Here is a 24,636-nt window from a genome sequence, read left to right on the forward strand (position 1 = left end):
GGTCGATAGAAATCAGGAAATCTCACTCGACGTCCACTTCTTGTCGTCTTCTCTGCGTCGCCGGCAGCCGTAGTGCTCGAGTTGGAAGTAGTGGTAGTGGTCGTGGTCGTGGTCGTGGTCGTGGTCCCTGGCTCAGCGACCTCTGTGTCTTCACGCATCACGTAGGCCGGTTTGAGACGATCAACGGAGACGTTGTTTGGTCTACCTTGTACATCAATGGTGAAGTACTTTGGATGTCTCTGTATCACTCTGTAGGGTCCAGCGTAGGGCGGTTCCAGCGAACTTCTGACATGGTCTCGTCGCAGGAACACATGAGAAGAGCTGTGCAGGTCTCGGGGCACGTAGAATGGCGTAGCCGTTGTATGCCAAGCAGTTGGTCGGGGAGCGAGTTTGCCCATTTGCTGGCGCAGCCGGTTGGCAAATTCGGTGACGTCAGCCGCCGCGTAGTCCTCTCTCGGTGACAGGAACTGGCCAGGAAGAGTGAGTGTTTCCCCGTAGACGAGCTCGGCCGGCGTAGCTTGGATATCGTCTTTCCAAGCGCTACGCATTCCGAGCAGTACTAGTGGCAGAGCTTCGGTCCACTGGGAAGAATCGTGGCACATGATAGCAGCCTTCAGCTGCCGATGCAGCCGCTCCACGATACCGTTTGCCGCCGGATGATAGGCGGTGGTGCGAAGATGATGCGCGCCAACCAAGACTGTGAGCGTCTTGAAGAGGTGGCTCTCAAACTGACGACCACGGTCAGTGGTCACCCGTGCGGGACAACCGAACCTGGCTATCCAGCCAGACACCAGCGCGGCGGCGCAGCTCTCCGCCGTGATGTCCTCCAGTGGGTACGCCTCAGGCCATCGGGTGAATCTGTCGATGGCGGTAAGGCAGTATCTGTAATTATAAGAAGGTTTTAGGGGACCGACGATATCAATGTGAATGTGGGAAAAACGAGAGGAGGGAGTAAGGAAGGATGTAGGTGGGGATTTGGTGTGGCGTGATACTTTACACGTCTGGCATTTCACGCATTGCCTTGCCCACTCTCTACAATCTTTACGGATCCCTGGCCACACGAAGTGTTGCGTGACCAGTCGCACTGTAGCGGCTTTTCCCGGGTGATGAAGGTTGTGCAGTGAGTTGAAAGCCTGTTTACGTAGCGTCGGAGTGACATACGGGCGAGGGATCTGCATCGAAACGTCGCAGTACACTGGCAAGTAGTTGCTGCAGATAGTGGCTAGTTTCTCTAGCTTCAGTGACGAGCCGTGACGTAGTAAATCTTGCAGTTCAGGATCCTCGTCCTGAAGTTTTGCAAGATCCTCGAAATTCATGCCAGCTGCAGATATCCCTTCCACACGCGACAGTGCGTCTGCAACAACATTCTCTGGCCCGGGTAAGTACCTTATATCCGTCGTGAACTGTCCGATGAAGTCAAGGTACCGGAACTGTCTCGGCGAGCAGCTTTCCTTATTTGACTTGAAGGCAAAGGTGAGGGGCTTGTGGTCCGTGAAGATCGCGAACGCTCTGGCTTCCACCATGTGCCGGAAGTATTTGATGGCCTCGTATACTGCTAGCAGCTCTCGGTCATACGGGCTGTACTTCCTCTGAGCACTGCTGAGCTTGTGAGAGTAGAAGGCTAGAGGTTCCCAGTTCTCACCTTTGCGTTGTTGAAGAACGGCTCCTATGGCAGTGTCGGATGCGTCGGTCACGATGGTTAGCTCTGCTGTGGCGTCTGGGTGAGCCAGGAGAGTCGCTTTGGATAGCGAAGACTTGCAGTCGTCGAAAACCCTCAGCAGTTCCGGAGTCATGTCCACCGGGTGTGACCCTTTTACCTTAGGCCCAGCAAGGACAGCGTTCAAAGGTGCTTGAAGCTTAGCTGCGTTTGGGACGAATCGGCGATAAAAGTTTATCATACCCAAGAACCTGCGCAGTTCCTTAACCGTCTTGGGTATTGGGAACTCCTGGATTGCTTGCACCTTTGTCTCCAGGGGCCTAGTCCCTTCGGCTGACACACGGTATCCCAAAAATGCAACCTCTGCTTGACCGATGTTGCACTTAGCTGTGTTGATGACTATGCCGTACTGTTTTAACCGGTCAAATACCCGGCGTAAGTGCATCTTGTGCTCTTCAGGAGACGCGGAGAACACCACAATGTCGTCGATGTAGCCATAGCAGAACTCCAAGCCAAGTAATACCTCGTCTATGAACCTTTGGAAAGTCTGAGCCGCATTCCTCAAACCAAAGGTCATGAAGGGGAACTCAAACAAACCAAAGGGTGTCGTAATGGCGGTCTTCGGTATGTCATCCGGGTTTATCTCCAGCTGGTTGTAGGCTTTTACGAGGTCTATAGTAGAGAACACGGTACAACCTGCGAGCTGGTGAGAGAAGTCGTGAATGTGACGGACGGGGTACCTGTCCGGTATTGTTCGCGCGTTAAGTGCCCTGTAGTCGCCACATGGTCTCCATCCGTCGTCTTTCTTCTTCACCAGGTGTGGCGGTGCGGACCATGCACTCTCCGAAGGTCGTGCCACTCCGCTGGCGAGCATTTCCTCGAACTCCTTCTTCGCTGCCTGCAGTCTAGCAGGGTCCAGACGTCGAGGCTTGCATGCTACCGGGGGTCCTGGCGTCGTCCTGATGTAGTGCACCGTGTTGTGCTTGCCTGGTAGCTGTCTGCCTGGTGGGCGGGTAATCTCTGGGTACTCACGTAATATCTGATGGTACTCGCTGTCACCAACCACGGCCTTCACGGACGCGACGTCCCCGGAGTTGCCATTCGTGGCAGGAACAGACAAGGTCGTGGTGTTGTCGATCAGACGTTGGTTCCTACAATCCACCAGCAGGTCATAAAAGTTTAGGAAGTCCACGCCGATAATGGCTCTCGATACGTCTGCGATGGTGAAGGTCCAGCGGTAGGTCCTTCTGAGGCCTAGGTTCAGCGTGAGGTGTAAGGCACCGTACGTGTGGATTACGGTGTTATTGGCAGCTACTAGATCATACCTAGATCGAATGCAGGGCGTCTTCACAGCAGACCGGGGGAAAACGCATAAGTCTGACCCGGTGTCCACCAGGAACTGCATTTTCGAAATCCGGTCGGTGATGAACAGACGGCCTGAAGAAATGGGACAGTCGTTGGCCGCTACTTGCGACTGCCCTTGCAGTTTCCCGCCGTAAAGTTACAGGGGCTCCTGCATTTATGCGCCCTCGCTCCGTAATTGAAATGGTAGAAGCAGTGCGGATGATTCTTGGGTGGGTCTTTCAGTCTAGAGCTAGATCGGTCATACCTTCGACGGCTCTCGCTAGATCGTGAGTGCGAGCGATGCCTCCCTCTGCTGCTCAGTTGTGACTTGAGTGCGGCTACCTGTCTTGTCAACTCGCTCACTTGCGCCGCCAGGTCCGTAGAAGCAGTACTTGCAGCAGAAGAGGTGCTCGCGACCTGCGGTGTCATCGGTGCTATCTCGTGCACACGATCTGCGATTTCCGCTAACTTCTCCACCTGTAATTCAGATATTTGCGACGCGATGACAGTCTGAATATTCTGGGGTAAACGACTAGTCCAGACACTCTTCACAAAATCGGAGCCACCCGAAGGGCCTGCGAGACCCTGTAGGTGTCGCAAGAATTGCGAAGGCCTACGATCACCTAGCTCCTCGTGCAGGAGGAGCTGCTGGATCCGCTTTTCCTGAGACGCAGACAGCCTATTGATAAGGGCGGATTTTAGCTTCTCAAACTTGTTCGTCTCTGGAGGTTGGGTGATTATATCTTTAACTTGTTTGGCGTATTCAGTCTCAAGTTGTGTGGCTACATAATAAAATTTTGTCGAGTCACTGGTTATCCTAGACAGAATAAATTGGCCTTCAAGCTGCGCGAACCATAATGCTGGTTCCTCCGGAGTAAATGCCGGGCAGCGCAATGGCATTCCCACTTTCGCTACCTCTCCAGAGATAACGGGAGCGTCCTTACAATCGGCGAAACCGTCTGACTCCGCCATGTTAAAAAAAATTAAATCGCTCACCGCTTATGGGTTGTGGGACCACACCCTTATATTTTCCGGTTATTTACTGGGTTAGCGTTAGGTCCGCTTGTTGTCCTCGGGATACTCGGCCGCTCTGGATGCACCGATGTTCTGGAGCCTGGATGTACCGATGTTCGGGAACCTGGATGCACCTCTGGATATTCAGGATCTTCCGGGAGTCTTCCGTAAAACAACGCCGCGACGCGGGCGAAGATCACGTCGGGGTCACCAATGTAGGAATAAGCCAAATTAGCTTACCCCTAACTTTCACGGGAATCGAACCCACACCACATATACCGTGAAGCTACAAGCTATGTAATCTAGCAGCAAAGCGTGAGTAGGAAAATGAAATAGACGAAAGCAAAAATGAAGGTTATTATTATGCGCGTAGTTAATTGTTTAATATAGCCAAACATTAAGCACTACTTTAACATACAAAGCGTAAAAGCATAACTTATCATAAACACGGGAACGATTGCGAGGTGTACAGCGCGTAAGCTAGCTCGATGCAGACTGCCCGGTGACCGCCCCGTCGTGGTTACTCGTGCCGGTCTCTCAAGGACATTCTCGGCTGCTTTCATACAAAAATCACTCGCTCGCTGCGTGCGCGCGGCACGTGTAAGCTATTAACAAAAGACCTCTTGAGGTGGCGTGATTTTGAGGTGCGGTCGCACTGTCCACAAGCGGAGCGATTTCGCTTGCGCTTTGAGGTGGGGTCCGAGTGTTCTGGACCGCCACAAATGCATGCATCTCATGTAAATACAAACTTAAAGAACGCTGAAGCCACATTGCAATAGAATGTACACAAGGTAAACTAACTTAGTATACATTGCTCACAGTATTGGTTATAGCAAATTGATAATAAATATTGGTTTAGTTAAAAATAAATTCAGACGTTGCGTCAGTTAATAAGGGACACTGAATGCTGCTTATGAATATGAGGCTGTAGTATGTCTTGAAACTAGTCGAGTTCTTCACCAAATACTTACGTGAGTAAGCTGAAAAACGTTATAGTTGAAAACAAAATCATCATCCTCCCATCATTCCATCCCTTACCTACGTAAGTCTGAAGAATGTCTTAGAACGCGACATAGTTGCGTCTGAAGTATGTGACGCGGGACTCCTTGCTATGAACGTTTCCGGGCGATGGGGCACCTCACTATGCCAGGAATTCAACCAAAAGTCCATTGTCTGCACATTAGAATAGAGTAGAGATTCTTATGTTAACGATGCAAGGGTAGTGTTGTGATTTGTTGCTGCAAGTGTTTACTACTTTTCTGATACGAATATACTTTTAATTAAGTGTACTATTAAAGAGAGAGGAGTGTTCAGCAGTACAAATATAGAGTTCTTATTCAATAACCCTTTTTTAGGGGGGAAAAACATCAAATCATCTTCATCGCGCCTTGGGAGAGGCGAGAGGGAGAGTCAGACTTTTACTCACTAAAAACACTCCGTAACTACTCTTGATCTTCGAGCCGGGACCCCGGTAACCGCGCAATGTAGTCTCGGTAAGCTTTGGATTTGATTCATGGGGTGGGCTTGTAATTAAAAGGTGTATTGTAAGTATTTTTGTAATTAAAAAGCTATTTTGAATCCATTTCATTTCTACATTTATACATGTACTACATACCAACCCAATTAAGACTTTACAAAGAAACAAATAGAAGCTATATTTAAACAAATCGTTGCGACATAACGTTTGTATTTCATCGAGACGACTTTACCTTATTGGCAAAGCAAAACACAGTTTCAATTTTAAGCACAAAATGTAGTCGTTATTGAATGAGGATACATTCAATTCGTTAGATATTCATGAGTATGATTTCCTTTGCAAATATGTGTCATTACACTAAGAGCGTGGTGGTGATAAGAGCTGGCTTTATTGTAACTTTCGTGAGGCATACTAAATTAATTATTATATTATGTTATCGGCTTATATGTTATCTATTAAGTAGCAGCGCGATAATCGCCGCGTCGCGTCGTGTGTCGCGGAATGCTGCTCATGAATATGAGCCTTTAGCATGACTTGAAACTAGTCGAGTTCCTCGTCAAACAGTTACGTGAGTAAGCCGATAACATATTATAATTAATAAGAGCCGGCATCGAAAGATGTATTCTGATGGTTCCGTCTTTGGTTCTATGTTCCGATGGTTCTGCGTGTGAACATAAATTGGGTTACTGAACCCGTAATAGAGATATTAAAATCTATTGTTGTACTAATTCTACAGCATTTTTTTTGTTGTACTTTGTCTTTCATACTATATCATAATTTCATATTTGCTTACGAGGAAATAGATGAAGTTATTTCTAAAATGTTTCCTTTAATTAAACTTTAATGGTTATTGTCTCATGTGAGTTAATAACAATAAAAGTCTCAATAGTATCAAGTAGGTACAACTATAAGTAAAAGTGTAAGATGTCTAAAATCCCGTATGTTTTTACCTAAACTGGATCTGTACGTGGTTGTACTAAATTTACTGAAATATGAAGCAAATATAGGAATTATTATTACATACATTTAAGATTATTTAATATCACCACTCTAACGTCCGGCCCGCGCGACCGTTTATCTCTCTAACGTCCAGCCGCGCACGGCATCCGAACCGCGCGCGACTCGCAAGTTCGTCGTAACAAAAAACCTATATAGCTACTGAACCGTAATGCCTAGAATAAAGAAAAGAATACCAAAAAAAAGATTGAAGAATACTGATCAATCTTAACGATTTTTTTAAATCTTTAGTTAATCTTTTAAATACAATAAAACGGGTTAAACATGAAACACAGAAAAAAAACAGACTTATTTCTACCTTTTTAGAATATACGGCACAACTATTGCATATTTTATCAATAAAATATTTTTACAACAAACTAGACTCATTACCCTTTCTTTTGATGTATATATGATTATATTCGGTTAACTCTAAGTATTGTAATTAAATCGAAAGAAAACACTACTCGTAATTTTACACATCAAAAAACCTGAGGAACACATTGACATTATTATGGAATCTTCAATGAATTTAGTATATTTCTCTTTGAAAAATGTATTATTTTGCTTATTACGAAATGTATTTCGATATTTTATATACTATTGTAATGCAAAGTATGTAAAATATGTATAAACAAAACTAAAAGTGGCCAACACCAGACCGGCCATTTTTTTCGAAACAACAATCGTTTGAAGTTAAAATTAGACTAGATTTATCAGCTAAAACTGTGGTATTTATACATCATCGTAAAGCACAAATCTTCTAGTTTATTTTGATGTATAACACTTGCAAGATAAATTAAACAAAACTGTAGTATTTACGACATAATTGTTGGAACTCACAAAAACACTTCAAAAACGAGTCAACTAACTTTAAAAATTTATATTTTGTTTGTCAAAGCATATTACAACGCCATGTCTTATTTTTTCGTCGAACAATTTATTCAGCTGTATAGATAATCAGTCAAAACTCACCAAACAAGACCGTATTTTAAACTAGAGGGAGTTAAACAGAACTCGTCGCTTTGGATACTATAGTATCCATGGACGTATGACGCTCCTTTTTTTGGATACCGTGCTATCCATGGACGTTAGAGTGGATCAACAAATATACACTTCCAAATATGTATTAACTTAAAGCCTTTTTTATCTACGCATGTAACCAACCTCCTTACTAACAAACTTTAGAATTTTAAAAAGAAGTAAACATATTCATTGTCACATTGTCAACAGCTACCACGACGATCGATTGTGAACATGAGGATCCAAAAAAGCCATCAGCCATGTTAAAATACAATGTAGCATCTTGATGAAATTATTATATAATTTTGGTTCTAAGAGGTCATGGCAATATTTTCTAGGGCTGGACGGTATATGGCTAAAGTGATGGGGTTCGGACGCAGTATCTTCAAGCAAACGGTGCGATGTAGTGGTCTCCAGACTGTCATGGGCAACCAGCCTGGTCACACGAATATGAGACATCAAGAGTCCAGTAAGCGCCGTAAGTAAATTTTCTTTATAAGTTTTCAAACTGACATGGTCACTAACACTAGAATTGGAATGAAACGGGATTATTTTTATTCTAGAAAAACATTCTGCCAGCGGCTTCCCTCGCGTTTCCGTGGGATAAAAGTGTCATCACACAAGTCAGTTCATACCCTGTCTGTATACCAAATTTCATTAAAATTCGTTCAGTAGTTCCAGTGTGATTGGCGGACAAACATCCAAACAAACTTCACATTTATGATATTAGTGTGATATAAAATTTCATCAATATCTGACAAAACGTCTATAGCTTGTTTTCACTTTTAGGATGTTAAACTAAGCTGTGAAACTACGCAATTGTTTCCATTGCTACTAAGCTGTATATAGATGTGCGAGCAAGATGCGCAGCTCGAGTATACGATGTATCAATAGTAGTGAAGCCATCCATAGCACGCATCTTTCCATATAAAAAAAAACATAGCTAATCTGAGTCCGTTTTCACCAGTGCTATGCCATGTGTACCAATAAATATGATTGGTGGAAGTCAAACGCATCGACAGCAACGTAGTATAGCACATCTCTGGAGGGAAAGCACCCTTTTTTTAGGTGGGAAAATCATCCAATGACTTCTCCCGCTTTGGGTGAGACGGGAAGGAGTGACTCTTACTGAATAAAAATCACTCCATTCCTTCTACTGCTTTAAGCCGGAGCCCCGGTAACCTGATACGTTGTCCGCAGCTCCCTAAAGTCCATACGGCTTACTAACAAGTTACTCTTTACTTAATTCGCAGGTGCCATCGCCTTACACTATGCTCAGAAAGAGTCCTCGTTGAACAACTTCTGGAAGAGACCACGTCGTGATACAACATAAAATTAATGAAATAATTTCATCGAAATCGCAAAACTACCGCAACATGAGCGTTACATAATTATAGTAGAATAATAACTGTAACATATTTTATTGGCTTTTTATTTACTCACCTCAATTTCCTATCGTCACGCCTTTTATGACTGAAGAGGCCGAGGAGCACATTACGGCACGTAATGCCACTGTACAATGTACATCCATTTTTCATAATTTGTGTTATAAGTCCCATGTAATAGGTGGTAAGCCTAGTGCCATATACCGGGCACTATTCCAGACTCCGTGCTACAAATGAGAAATTTTTGAAAGACCGAAAAAAGTCCAATAATTCTGTCGCTCAGTGCAGTCGCTCTTGCGACGAATCTACCAACGAGGCAGTAATTTTATTCCAGAATTATATTAATTTTAATACTTGTTTCATTAGAAATACATTTATGCTCTTTCAAAATTTAACAAAAGGGCGTCTCAGTTCTTTATTATAATAAGACTTCAGAAGGGACAAAAACAAGGAACTTCCTTAAGGGGCTCGCGTCTAAAGCCTTCGCGGCTTAAGTTCCCTCACATCGGTAGTACATGAGATTAATGTTCGAGTTCTTTAATCCGTTCGAGTATGCCAACGTTTGGTTTGCCACGATTTATGAGATATTTGCTCACTGGATAAAAAGATTTGGGTTTTTTGTGGGCTTTGATAAGAGAAGGAAACGTTAATTTTGTGCTAATAGCGATGGAAGTACTTATATAATATTAATGGTACTGTCTACTGGCAATAGTGTTCCGGAGCTGCGGACTAGCTAGCGGGATCATCGGGTATGATTTTTCGCCCTTAAAAAGGCGATAGTGTTGGCAGTACATAAATTCAAAATGTGTAACGATTTATATTAAAAGCAACAGTATAGGAAGACATTGAAAGTAATAGTCTTATGGCCCCACTATAAAAATGTCAATATAATTTTTATTACTTGTTGCAAAGTACCTCAAAAAATGGCAATTTTCTAAGTCATTTTAATAAAACAAGAAAAGCATGAATTTTAAACACGCTCAAAGGAAATTCCGTCACAAAAGATGAAGTGGCTTCACTTCCGGTGACTGGCCACTTAAACGTTCAACTCTTATAAAGGGGGATGAATGGAATTTAAAATTGTTTCCAACTAGCTTCATGATATTCAGATTTTTTTAATTAAAACTTCGATGTGGAGCTTAGGACTTAAGAAATTACAAATGACACTGGGGAGTCTCGTTCTATGTAGTTCAAACTACTTGGGAGTTTCAAACAAAGTATATTTAAAAACGTCCTACTTCAGGACGCCGAGAGTGCCAGCTGTTCCTAATCTAACTTTTTACTACTTTTATCTGCTAGTAGCAAAACCTTGCACAGTTTTCACTGCCTGAGGCAATTGTCTATCCATTTGTCGTTCTGTCCAGGCCTTATTGTCTAAAAATTGGTCTGGTGTGTTGAGTTTTTGATTTATCCCCAGTGAATATTTGTTTTATCACTTCCCTTGATGATTTAGTTGATGACTAATATTTCTAGTAGGTAAGGAAGGCAGTTAAAGGAGAAAATCATCCAATGACTTCTCCCGCCTTGGGCGAGGCGAGAGGGAGTGTCCGACTCTTACTGACTAATAACCACTCCGTTCCTACTCCTGCTTTTCGAGTAGGAGCCCTGGTAAACCCATTAGGTAGTCCGCAGCTCCGGAAATTATTTAACTATTGGACGAGAACATTCGTAAACAAAATAGATTCGTTTTCCCACTGAACTTGTAACACCATTCAAATAGTTTTAATTAACCTGCAACAAAGTCTTTAAAGACGTACTTCATCAATACATTGTGTTTCAACAATTTTCGTCTTATCAAACTTTTGAGTGTGGAGTAAGAATTCGTACGAAGAACTAATTTAACTTCTTAAACTCTGTATTACTTTGCTGGAAGTTAAAACTTGCAATGTACTTAAATAGAAATGCTTGCATGTCGCGATTCCCAAGGAACCTTCCCGAAGTAATATGCTTGAGTCGAGAAAGTCAGGAATTCCTCCTGCAATCTCCCTTATGGCAATAGTTTAAACGTAGGTTACTTACAGCACTCTAAAAGTTTGTGTTCAGTTATCACAGGTAAGTTTCTGATATGTGAGAGTGAGTTTAAATTAAATTGGATGAGTCACTGAGAGTTTGTAAGTATAAAAGAAGAAAGAAATGTGAGGTATAAATGTCTTACTTTTAAAGGTTGATTTTGTGCTAGTGTTGCAACGAAGACTTAAGTAGAGTAACTACCGTGAGACGTACTAAATTAACTTAAAATCACGGTTTACTCATGTAAATTTATGAAGAAAAGCTCTACTAGTTTCGAGTCACTGAGGGATTCTACATCATAAGCAGTGTGCGTATACTACTTGAGAAGGCTGCTTGATTTTTTTTATTGTAAATTAAATAATTCCTCGTAGGACCAAATTAAGTTCCTCAAGATCACATGAGCAATCACTAGGAAGACTCAATAAATCTAATTCAAGTGTTTTTCGGTCTTAGTGTAAGAACAATTGGAAGTATTCCCCAAGTACTATATGTTCTACGATTCCGTGTTCTACAAAACAGATGGGCTGCAGGGAATACCTCAGAAGGAAAGGATATAAATCTAAAAAGGGGTTTAGCCTTCTAAATGATTCTCTCACAAGTTTTATTGTGAACAAACAATACAAGTTTGTGACCGAAGGCCTTTTCCCTAGATGTTACCAAACAATAGCTTGTTTTACATCAATTTCAATGTCCTACAGAATTATTCATTCTTTACAAAGGATAAACTTTTTAAATAATGATGGCACATTGTTAGTTGGAGTTTCTGCTTGGTATTTTGTTGCTCGTAATTTTAGTCGATAATAGGACGAGAAACTTTCTTCCCTGTACCGGCAAGCGCAGCGTAAGACGTCCACCCACAAGATGGATATACGAGGCATGCCAATGTTCAAGGGGGGTCATTTTGTCGCGATTATGATGATAATGGTGATAGAAAGATGTTAAAATCAATTGTGTCCGGAATACTTATCAAAGTGGTAAAATAACTGATTTAATTATTTATTTTTGGCTATTTGATTTACGTTAAGGAAATAAAGATTAAATTGGTATATCAAAAGTAGCTATTGTAATACTAATTTTATTTATTAAAAAACTTCGGCCCATATTGGGATTTTGTCCTGTATCGTAGGTGCGTTTACAAATATATAATAATATATGCACATGATACCTAGACCTGAAACAACAATTCTATGCTATTTAACGAAAACCAAATGTATCCCTTGGGCAACTCGATACTCGCCCAAGTGTCTCTGAACTGAATCAATCTTTATTTTCTAACCTGGTATTAAATAGACCAGACCTACTAAATAGTTTGGCTGACTGCACACTATTTCTAGCACTTCATCCAAATGGTATTTACTGCTAAAATACAATAATTCAACATTTATTAAATAAAATGTCTTATGTATTTCGCTATCTCTTTCTATACATGAATTGGTATGTACAATTTAATTTTATGTTCAGAAATATTGGAAATAAATTGGTATTATTAATTGCTTACTCGTGTGAGGATGATAACCAGTGATCCGGAAATTTTATGGTTGTATGTATGTACCTAATGTTAAAAATTAAAGCTGGTTTCAGTGGTCCTATTACAACTTAAATTAGCTTTAAATGTCACTGAGTACGGTATTTTCATACATTTAATGATTACCTAACTATTTTTGTATTCTGTGGTGTGTGTGGCTGTGTGTGGCATGACAACTGCAAGATTAACGCGGTGCTGGGAACCGGCTACCGTGGAACAGGTAGCGGACTCGATTCCTGTACGAAGTAACTTGTTGTATGATCCACAAATTGTTATTTTGAGTCTGGGTGTCATGTATATGTGAAATTGTATATTTGTAAACGCACCCACGACACAGGAGAAAATCGGAGTGTGGAAAACGGTTTAAAAAAAAAATTAACGAATTGACTCTCGTTTATTGATGAAATCTGCAAAGAAAACTAGTTTATCATAAATTATTTATTGTTATAACTAGGCGTAAGTTTGCCTTGTAAACAGAGTAACCTTCGACCCATACTATCATGGTAAGTTATCGAAGATTTATTATAAGTCGTAACAATCCTATAAATCTTTTACATATCATGATATGAACAGTCATACATGTATGACAGCATATCAATTCTTCCTTCAGTATTTGTATTTTAGTACTAAAGCAATAACAAATGGATTTACGTGTTTTAGGAACGGAGAAACTCTTAAAAGAATTACCATCTAAAAGGTAGTCTCGTTTTATCGATACTTACTTTTGTGGCGTGACAGCAGATCATATATTTATTTATCTCTTTCTATGAGATTTGTAAGAACTAAAATACTATACATATAAAGACTAAAGACTATACATATAACAGAGACGGGTTAGCAGAGGTATTTGTTAAACCGTAATCTACTAAGCTAGAAAAACTGCTACTGACTAGCAAGGCGAACAGAAAGAGACCCAGAGCTCGAAGCTCCACGCGCTGGACTGACCAAATCAGCGCAACTAAACACAACAGTCTACGATGCCATTCACACCGCTGCAGAGACCACAAGATGGTGAACGGTGGTGGTGATAGTCCGGAAGAAGGTGATTCATTAAAGACAAACGATGCAAAGAGGACGAGGAACCTTTTAAACTGCAATCTCTAACCTTTCCGGTTATCAAGCGTGAAGAAGATTATGGAAAAGCCTGTTATGTAGAGCAGACCCATAATCCAGTTATTTCCGAACCGATACGATATTTAAATCTTCAAGAAAAGATCGTATTCCTATCTAAAAAGCCTGCAACGCAACTGTGATTCTACTGGTGTTGCGGGTATTCTTGGGCGGCGCTAGTTGCTTTCATCAGGTTATACGTACTGCTTTCTATTTCATAAAAAAATAGACCAACATGATTGTAATAATAATTTGCCCATCCCGGTAATTTGACCCACGGCTTGCAGTAGCGCGTATGATCAAATTGCGCGATGAGGCAGAAAATGAGTGTAATCACAAGTAAATTGGCATCTCCAGTGAACTTGCATGACTTCTGCTAACACGTGTAACTCAGCTGCCAATTCATATCGACAGTAAATTTAATTATCTCGGGACTGATTGGATTATAATTAATAAATTAATTGATGGAATTAAAAAATACGTTTGATGTCATGTCAGGAATCACCCTCATCATCGAAGGGAAAAACGTCCATTTATTTATAAATATTTTAGCGTATTGGAGGTCCCAATTAATGTTTATAAATATGACCCTTACGGTGATTAATCAAAATATATACCGTTACGCAGAAATCACTTGATATGCAGTATTAAGATAATATCATTTTCATGTTTATTCACGCTTTCTGCTTTTAATATAAATGTAAGTTAGATTTATTTCAGAAAGCAAAACCTATGTTACAACGGATGGAGACACAATAAAGAAGGCTTAATGCCCTTTTTCTAAACATTAAAAAATATACAATGACCAAAGATACAATCTGTTTTGACATTTAATGGCCGCTTCTTTACTTTGTACTATGTTTCTATGACAGTTTAGACATTAAATTGAAAAAGTATACATGGTTTATAAAATCTCGTACTTTTTATTACATTAAACAGAATGGCGTGTGCAACTCCATGTTCATTTCTAATGCAGAGTTACTTTCTGTACTCAGCGTTGCTTGCGTTGCAATTATTAGCATTGGCGCCTTTAGCAGGGATGGTGTGTAATCCAGAGAAAATTCAGCGCGCGAATATAAGTGACTTGAAGAACCTAACGCCGTTCTGGTTGGTGGCAGCCCTGTACATGACGACTTCTCCAGAACCTATAACTGCAAGGTCACTCCTTCGGGTGTACGTCGTAGCTCGAGTAGTAGCTGCCATGGGTTACATATACAAGCTACCCAGAATAGTCACGGACTCAGCGTTCTTCGTGTCGTTTCTAATAACAGGTTATATGGGTGCAAGTGTTGTATATGCGTATAGAGAAGCGCTATAGACACTGTGATCGTTTCACAAAAATGTTTGTGCATTTGAAATTCATATTATGAAGAATGTGTCGTAAGATTTATGTCGCTATAAAGGAAAATGATTATGTATACTTTTGTCAATATAATGTTAAAGTTTATCATACGACTGTTGTTTCTTTTTGTTCTTGCGACTGAAATGAAATATGACTGGAGTTACTCCGTTTACCCTTCGGTACTTTTAAAGATAATACTTCTTTCTCTTGGGTAATAATCTCTGAATGTTATTTTGTAGAATGCATGTTATTAAAGGTGGTTAATGGTTATGTGCAAACAGTTATACTTGATGGAGAAAGTATCTAGATTCTAGATATATTTCTCCTTGAGCCCATGTCTGTTAGTTTTCATGTTTTACAGAAACATTCTTGTTTTATGTTCCACTGTTGTAGCTCAAAAAATCTCGTCAGGACCTCAAGCTCAACAAGTTTTAATCGCTAATTGATTTTAGTCTCTCTTAAACGAATATGTACCGTGTACCGTACTTATTCGAAGTTTGCAAATCAATAGTCAAGTTAGAAACTTTGGAGATTTCCCAGTCGGTGCGTCCTCACTCCTCAGGTTCACAATCTTTGAAAGTTGACTTGTTGACTTTCCTTTCACAAACTTGTAGGAACGACCTCCTATGAACGACGAACCTTTTTAAAGCTAACGCGCGACGCTTTGTGAATAATTCATGAATAAAGTAAGTACTTATTGTGTGTCGAATATTTTAGATGAATTATTGAAATTGTAAGGACTTATTAGAATGATGGAAAGTAGGCTTTTTTAATGACCTTTATGTGTCTTGTTTTTTATTTTGAATAAATGCTTGTTTATTCTTCGGTTTGAGATTGATGTTGAACGAGACTCATTAGGCTAAACACACTAATATTATAAAAATGAAAAATTGTTTGTTTAGATGTTTGTCCGTCAAACACGCTGAAACTACTGCACGGATTTTGATCACGGATTTAATTCAGACAGAGTATGAGCTCATTAAGGTGATAGATTTTATTCCACGGGAACGCGGGCGAAGCCACTGGTAAAAGCTAGTATTTTATTAATGTAACTCATTTACAACTAGGTATTTTTTTAAACATTCTTGATCGTAACTAATAATGTAAGATTTTTTGAACTATAATTACGCTACACCTCTTTCAAAAGAGTTCAAAACGAATGAGTAATCTATTCATTAGAAACTAAACCAAAAAAGTATTCAGCATAAGTCACAAAATGTAAGTCTCTAAAGAAAACCAAACGTTAAGTTACAAGTTGTTTGTTTACAAAGTAAGCATCAAAGATGCAACATAGTGCAAGTTTGTGTGTAGTTCACCGACACACTTATGTTCACAGAAATTTGTGAATTTCGGTGGCTTTTGGCTCGAATATGACATGCATCATCAACTTTATTTCATTTCAAAAGTTTCGTTGGGGTTTTGCCAGATTGCGCTAGTTTGTGGGTGAAAAATAGTATTTTTTGGTTGCAGATGGTAACTATTCATTCGCTTATTAATGGGTGTTTTTTAAGTCACTAATTTAACGGTGTGAAGCCACGTATTTTTCACGTACAATTTTTTTTTTTGAGGTGGGAAAATCATCCAGTATCTTCTCTCTCTGTAGGTTAGGCGAGAGGGAGTGTCAGAATCTTACTGACTAAAAACCACCCCGTTTCTACTCCTACTCTTCGAGCCGGTGCCCTGGTAACCCGTCAGGTCTTCCGCGGCTCTGTATCGGATGGTGCATGTACTAGTATTGTAGGTAGTCTCTGTATATAGCTCGGTAACGATGATTTGGTGAAGAGGTACATGGTCGAGAAGTAGCATTGAATTGAAACGTGTATATTCTAGGTATTAGACATATACACAGAGAAAGTGTTAAATCCATATACCCGAATTTGTAGTTCACTAGTAATGCAATTTAACAATTTTTCTTATAAAAAAACTCGGTGTTATTATTACAAACATAGATTGAAGGAGAATTCTCAACTCAATCTTGAAAATAAAGAAAGATATACAGCTTTTTCTTTATCTTTTGTCAGCGATCACATTTTTGTTTTTTTATATACTGCTAAGCCTCTGTATGGCAGAGCTAATGAAATTCTCTCAAGTTTATGACCCCACACATTGAGACAATGCCCTTATTATTCTAGCTCATACTCTCTCATCTTTGCCAAAAATGTATTCTTATTTTCTTTGCCAAATGAACTTTTATTTAGTCTACATATTTAAAAAAAGTAAGTACTGTCACTGTCATTATCATTTAGATGTCAAAATTTCTGTAAATAAATACATAAGTAAAATACTAAATAAACATGGCTATAGTAATAACGTTAGATTATCCATTAATACAAACGTACATGGTGCATTCGGCGCTATTAGTGGTGAAGTTATTAGCTCTGAGTCCTATGGCTGCAATGACTTGGGTGAGAAAAGGTGTGTTCTCAAATCCAGATATAGTGAGAAGGGCGTATTTATCGGAGTTGAAGAATCTAGCACCGTTTTGGTTGGTTGGAGCTCTTTATGTGACAACGACTCCGCCTTCGGACATTGGGATAAGTCTATTCAGAATGTTTACAGCAGCAAGAATGATTGTGATCCTCGGGTATGCGTCAAAGCCAGTTCCTGAAGTGTTCACGGACTTTGGTCTCATTCTCTCATACTTGATCACTTGTTATATGTCAATGTACGTAATCTATTACTACAGAAACGCCATTTAGATTAAATATAAATGGAACATTGACTTGTTTGAGTCAGTACTAGAAAGTCTTTGTGACTCGTTTTAAGGAACCAAATCGCAAAGGAAATTGCTTTTTAGATTGTGTTCTGTTCAATCTAGACTAGAGTGTAGGGACGTCAGTATTATTGGTATAACTGTATTATAAAGAGAAGGAATAGAAATTTTATTGTATTGTATATTAGAGATTTGGAAATTAATATAAGTTTTTGTTTTGTTCAACGTTTTTATTAAGTCTTTGCGAAGTGTTTGTCAAGTGAAACTGACTGTTTAAAATAACGTGTGGTTTTATTTTTGAATCAGTAAATGTAATGTAATTTCCATCACTGAGTATGTATTTAGAAGTTATTTAAATTTATATTTTTTTCTGATATCAGTACACAATATTTTGATTTGTACACGTTATATTTTGGTGCCACATTTGTTCATAAAATTTTAGAAAAGCCGATGATAATCCAGTAATGCTTTGGCCAACACGGAAATCATTCGATCGACCATTAACTCGAGACCCCTTGCTAGGCAGTCGCATTTCCGAGCACTCGACCAACAAGGCAAGCTATAAAGGAACATTCTCTATTATAGAACTATAGATTATAGTAATTCTTTACTTTATAATTATAATAACGGGTGTCCCAACAAGAACGCAAGATTTAAATTTGGCGGCATTCGAAGTATCATTGTTTGACATTTGAACACGTGTTATTGTTTGTTAGTATAAGGTACGAGGTTAGTGGAGGTATGAGGTGGGTGGAGTCTTTCGCGTCCGTAGGTAGAAAACCCAATGTTACCCTACACGTGCCCCCGGGTGGTGCTAAACGAAAGACAAACGCCGAGTATCGGGCGGCGGTAAATAACCTGACCAACTTGGTACCAGAAGCGACCAGGTCGGCTTCCACAAGCCGTGAGGCATGGAAATATCCTCAAAATAGGTGGACTCACCAACCCGCAGTGGCCAGCGTGGTGTTTCAAGGCCAAATAAAACCCTCATGCACAAGACAAATAAAGAAAGGCCCCTAGTCCCCAGCAGTCCTGTATGGCCCGGCCAAGGCAGCGGTCGGTCAACCAACAGGACAGGGGGTGCTAAGAATCTCTGGGTTCGATCAGGCTGCCAAAACAAAACGATTTACTTGGCAACGTATAATGTTAGGACTCTTTTAGGTGAAGAAAGACTAGTTGAGCTAGAAAGTCAAGTGCTCAATAAAATAAATTGGCACATTTTTGGATTGTGTGAAACTCGTTGGAGAGGAGAAGGCCTTTTTAAGTTGAACTCTGGACACTTGTTTTACTATAAGGGCAAAGATAACGACAAATCTGAAGGAGGAGTAGGCCTAATTATTCACAGATCCATGGCAAATAGATTAGTATCGACTGGATACATCTCAGATAGGGTTATCTACGCGACATTATCCATAAACAAGCGATACAAGCTTAAAGTCATCCAAGCCTACGCACCAACAATGAGCTATAACGATACGGAGGTAGAAACCTTCTACGATGACATCAAAAAAGCTACCGAGCAGGACTACTGCCATTTCACTATCATCATGGGCGACTTTAATGCCAGAATAGGAGAAAGATCGGAGGAAGAGAACTGTATCGGGAATTATGGGCTTGGAAAGCGCAATGAAAGGGGTGAAATGCTAGTTCATTTCCTAAAAAGCCAAAACTTGTACGCCATGAACACCTTCTACAAGAAAAAGCCCCAAAACAAATGGACATGGAGACACCCAGATGGCCTTCTGAACGAGTATGATTATATCCTGTCTAACAAAAAGCACATGTTTCTGGACGTAGAGGTTCTAAATCGAATTACTGCTGGAAGTGACCATAGAATCGTAAGAGGGAAGATCAAACTCGACCTAAGGAAGGAGCGTAGAACATTATGCTACAACAAGCCGAAAAGATGGGACTATCGTTCAATTGAAGATCAGAGACAAGTGTTCGAGGAAAAGCTAGAACGCAAGTTTGAAACTTTACCCCTGGGCCAGACAGTGAACGAAATTAGTAAAAACATCAATGAGGCGATAACAGATGTAGCTAAGGCGATGAAAAAACCGAGTCGAAGAGGGAAATATGGCACGATTCTCAGTGATTCTACAAAGGAACTTATTGAAAGAAGAAACCTTACTCCTCAACAATCGTTACAAGAAATTAACCATCTTAATAAATTAATTAGAACTTCTATCAGGCATGACGTTAGGAAGAACAACTATAACATCATTAAAGACACTATAGAGAAATATCGCGGCCCAAAAGTGTTCAGAAGAAAGTTGCAAAAAGGAAATGCCCAGATACATAAAATAACAAAGGAGGACGGAACCACAGTAACCGAAAGACCAGCTATACTCAGAGCTGTGGAGGAATTTTATCACAAACTGTACTCCAGTCAGACCGAGGAACTGATACCATCGAACTCTGATCCAAGAGCCAAGCTTATTCGTCATCTCACTGAGGACTTGCCAGACATAAGCATATATGAGATAAAAAATGCTCTGAAGAAAATGAAGTCAGGAAAGACCCCAGGGGAAGATGGAATTACAAGTGAGCTTTTAAAGTACGGTGGCAAGGCTATACTCAAACAATTACAGGTCCTATTTAACAAAGTTATCCACGAGGGAGTTACTCCGGATGAATGGAAAAACGCCATAGGGACCTTAATTCATAAAAAAGGAGATAAGGCTAAAATCGCAAACTACAGGCCCATATGTATCTTAGGCCACATATATAAACTTTTCACCAAAGTAGTTTGTGCAAGACTTGCCAATCGCCTAGATGCTGCGCAGCCAGTAGAACAGGCTGGGTTCCGGTCCAAATTTTCAACAATTGATCACATCTTCACCATGAGGCAGCTGTTCGAGAAATGTAGGGAGTACAACTTATCGGTGCACGTAGGGTTTGTTGATTATGAGAAGGCATTCGATTCAGTGGAACATTGGGCTGTATTTCATGCACTCAAGCGATCCAACGTGGACGATCGATATGTTCAAGTCATCAAAGACATATACAGCAAGGCTACCCTACAAATAAGCCTGCATGAGTTGACAGACCCAATTAAAATGTCTCGTGGTGTAAGACAGGGTGACACCATCTCGCCAAAATTGTTCACATCGGCACTGGAGGATATGTTTCGCACAATAGATTGGTCCAACAAAGGCATAAATATAAACGGAGGGAAATTAACACACTTAAGGTTTGCTGACGATATTGCTATTATAGCCACCTCTGTAGAAGATCTTCAAAGTATGCTCGAGGACTTGCAGCAAGCCTCGTGTAAAATCGGCCTAAAAATGAATATCAATAAAACCCAATTTATGACCCAGGACGGTGTGGATCATATTGAGGTAAATGGGCAAAAAATACAGCGAGTTCCACACTACATTTACCTAGGTCAAATGCTCTCCCTCGATAAAAATGCTCAAAAGGAAGAGATAAAGCGGCGGATCAGGCTAGGATGGGCAGCCTTCAATAAACTGGAGGATGTCCTGAAAGGGAAACTGCCTATGAGCCTAAAGCGGAGAGTGTACGACCAATGCGTCCTCCCCGTGATGACGTACGGTTGTGAAACCTGGACCCTCACAGTGGAAGCCATGGAAAAACTTAAGGTGGCACAGCGAGCTATGGAACGAGCTATGTTAGGTGTATCACTGAGAGACAGGATCAGGAACACCGAGATCAGAAGGAGAACAAAACTCACCGACATAGCTCAAAGAGTAGCCTCGCTTAAGTGGAAATGGGCCGGGCACATAAGCCGTAGGGAGGACGGAAGATGGAGCCAAAAGGTGCTTGACTGGAGACCAAGATCGGGCCACAGGAACCGAGGGAAACCGCTAGCTCGCTGGAGCGATGATATCGCGAAAGCCGCAGGTCCGATGTGGAGAAGGAAGGCAAAAGACCGAAGTGTATGGAGTGCATTGGAGGAGGCCTATATCCTGCAGTGGATGTAATGGGCTGTAGAAAGAAGAAGAAGAAGAAGATGAGGTTAGTAAAAATGGACCGCTACACGATTAAAAATGAGCAGGTCAAGCGCAAACAGTCAATCATGGTGTTCGGTATCGTAAAATGATAACCAGTCTTTTCGTACCTCGAATTGAAAAAATGGATTTGGAAGGCATGTGGTTTCCACAAGATGGCGCCACATGTCATATAACCAGAGAAACAACTGAATTGCTGCATCAGTCATGTCCCGGTCGTGTTATTTCACGTTTTAGAGACCAGAATTGGCCGCCTAGATCATGTGATTTATCATTAGACTTTTTTCTTTGGGGTTTCTTAAAGTCGATAGTTTATGCGAATAAGCCGACGACGACTCAAGCCTTAAAAAGGAAATTGGACCCTGTATTAATGAAATACCGCAGCATTTATGCAAAACGATCATTGAAAATTTCATTGAAAGATCGCGTATGTTTCAGTAAACCAGCGGCAGCCATCTGCCCGATGTATTGTTCCATAGATAACCTCATCCTCTCTACTTTACGATATTATAAAGCTTTCACGATTTTTTTAAAAATATCTGCGTTTTATTTAAAATTTAAATCTTGCGTTCTTGTTGGGACACCCTTTATAAGTAGTAGTAAACAGAAACTTATAAACCATTTTTCTTCCAAGACCCAAACAAACAAATTGACAAATATTTTCGAACATTTGAACGGCAAACAGAATGCCAACGAGGATGCCGAAACAATTGTCCCCGTTCACTTCAGTGGAAGATCTGATACGTCAAAGAAAGAACTACTCCATCCTGTATAGCTCCATAACATTGGGATTCACTTTGTTTTAGGCGTGCTGTGACGTATTTATCATAACATGTATTTATAACAGGTATCACATAGATAACTATATTATGTTTTTTTCTACTAGCTTCTTCTAGCGGCGTCCCCGGCCTATAGAACAGGAAAAAAATGCCTATGTTTTATTCTAGGCCATAATCTACCCCTGTTCCAAATTTTATCTTTTTCCTTTTAGCCATTTTGACGTAACAAACATATAAACAAACACAACACAATCGCATTTATAATATTAATAAGATAGGCATAAGTTATAAAATACTATAATAACTAATTGCCGTTAATTGTCTTCCAGGGTTAATCATAATCACATATCATTGATATACCCTGGAGAACATTATATCAAATTACAATCACAGCTGTTTTGTCAGATGTCAAATTGCACAATGTCACAAACACGTATCAAGTTATAGTTAAGGTTCGAATAACAGTCTGTTATATTGTTATTGCATTGCATATAAAGAGTGCAATTTGTACTCAGTATCTGTATTATAACAGTAAAAATAACAGTTACTAAAACTGTTATTTTTATATAACAGTAACAGGAAGGAAATATATATAACATGTTACAACCCAACTCTACTTTGTATACTATGCTCAAATTCGTTCGTATGCTCTGCCTTACTTCAGGAAGCAATCGACCGAATCCGTCATACACATTCAACTGACGATTGAGAAAAGTACCTTTATTTTCCTGTTTTTCTTAAAAGGAAGCAAATAGACGGAAAAGTATCTACTTACTCGAGTTATTTAAGGCCTTTTAAGCCGTTTTCAACGTAAAATGGCTCACAATTACTCCTTTGATGTTGATATAAATAATCATCATTAAATGACTATTTGATCGATAGCTTTGACTTTAACGAGTCCTGTCAAAGGTTTATAATTTCTGAAATATCTTTAGATGTTTGGTAAAATGTTGGAGTTTAATTATTTTGAGGAATACTTGTTTGTGATCGCGATAGTTAATTCGGTAAAATTAGAATTTTAGTAGCAATAGTATGGTTTCCAGGTGGCCCAGAGGTTTAAGACAAGTACGATTTTGAGTTTTTCCGAGTTATACCTACCTACTTTCTAAAATTATTTAGACACCATTGACAAACGGTGAAGAAAAATATCGTGAGAAAACCTGGGCTTATAATTTCTAATTACATGTTTGAAATCACTAACCCGAGAATCATACCCTTAGATAGATTGTTTTCAAAAGTCAATTTATCGAGACTTCATAAAACATAATAAACAATTTTATAACCAATCTATCCGCACAAAAACACAATTAATTATCGAAGCCCAATAAAGTTTATGTAGTTCAACCACGTGAAGTCAAAGTCCTATCGAGTGGGTGTGATGATATAGACATAAATTATGCCTAGAACGCTAACTTTGGAGATTTATTGCGCATAAATTATCCACGATCGTTTTCTGGATACGATACGGTGAGTTATACCCGTATAGGAAGTATTACCAACTTCCTACATGCGTAATTATCTTGACGTATTCCCTCTTCCATGTTAGGTTTAGATTAAGTTTTGTGATATGGGTAGAGGACAGATCATGATAAAATTTAATGCTTTGGCTTTAGTTCAAAAAGATAGAAGCAATATAGATTCAACCGTATCTAGCAAAACGTGAGTCCATTTCAAAGATAGCAAGTTCCATGTCGAATACTAATACAATTCAATATTATACGTTGTAGACGTCATTTCAATTTGTAGTGTATTGCATTCAGATCTACTCCATAGTGAATACAGGAACACGAAACTCAGATCAAACTTGAAGTCAAACAAGCTAAAGCCGGAACAATCAACTTACAAACTGATCGTAGCACGCTACAGTTCTACATCGGCTACGGTGCTACGCCAGTTACGTTGCTACGCCAGCTACGCTGCTACGCGGTTACACTGTGTGTATTCTGTGCGCGAAGTTAGTTTGTTAAATAATGTAGGGAACGATTAATTTGTTACATTTGTTTGCTTTGAAGTTATCAAAGTACGATAAACATGTGTGAAATACCTTTAAACTAAAGCACCACTTTAGTTGTCTTCTTAGATCTAATTAAGATTAAAATAACATGCAATACAATGTTGTGTTACATGTAAAACACCGCAGACATAAAACTGATAAATTCAGACCATGAAACACAGCAGGAACATTTTGTTAAACCGTAACATTTTCTTAATGCTATGAAAACTGTAAAAGTGGCTGTAGGTATTCAAGGCTCTCTCAACGCGATCATTCAACATTACTTTGTTTCAT

At 39.9% G+C, this 24,636-nt stretch overlaps 1 protein-coding gene and 1 long non-coding RNA gene across 2 annotated transcripts; one reads left to right on the forward strand and one right to left on the reverse strand.

Moving 5' to 3' along the window:
- Positions 1-3,121: 3,121 nt before the first annotated feature.
- On the reverse strand, positions 3,122-3,973 carry LOC126912868 (uncharacterized). Its single transcript, XM_050707186.1, has one exon. It carries the CDS (start codon positions 3,971-3,973, stop codon positions 3,122-3,124), a length of 852 nt encoding a protein of 283 aa, XP_050563143.1.
- A 3,621-nt stretch (positions 3,974-7,594) lies between these two features.
- Positions 7,595-8,932, forward strand: LOC126912949 (uncharacterized). Its single transcript, XR_007707572.1, has 2 exons — positions 7,595-7,989; positions 8,765-8,932. It is a non-coding gene; the product is annotated as an uncharacterized LOC126912949 (long non-coding RNA).
- The last annotated feature ends 15,704 nt before the right edge of the window (positions 8,933-24,636 follow it).

Source organism: Spodoptera frugiperda, chromosome 31 (genome assembly GCF_023101765.2).
Source record: "Spodoptera frugiperda isolate SF20-4 chromosome 31, AGI-APGP_CSIRO_Sfru_2.0, whole genome shotgun sequence".
Classification (NCBI taxonomy): Eukaryota; Metazoa; Arthropoda; class Insecta; order Lepidoptera; family Noctuidae; genus Spodoptera; species Spodoptera frugiperda.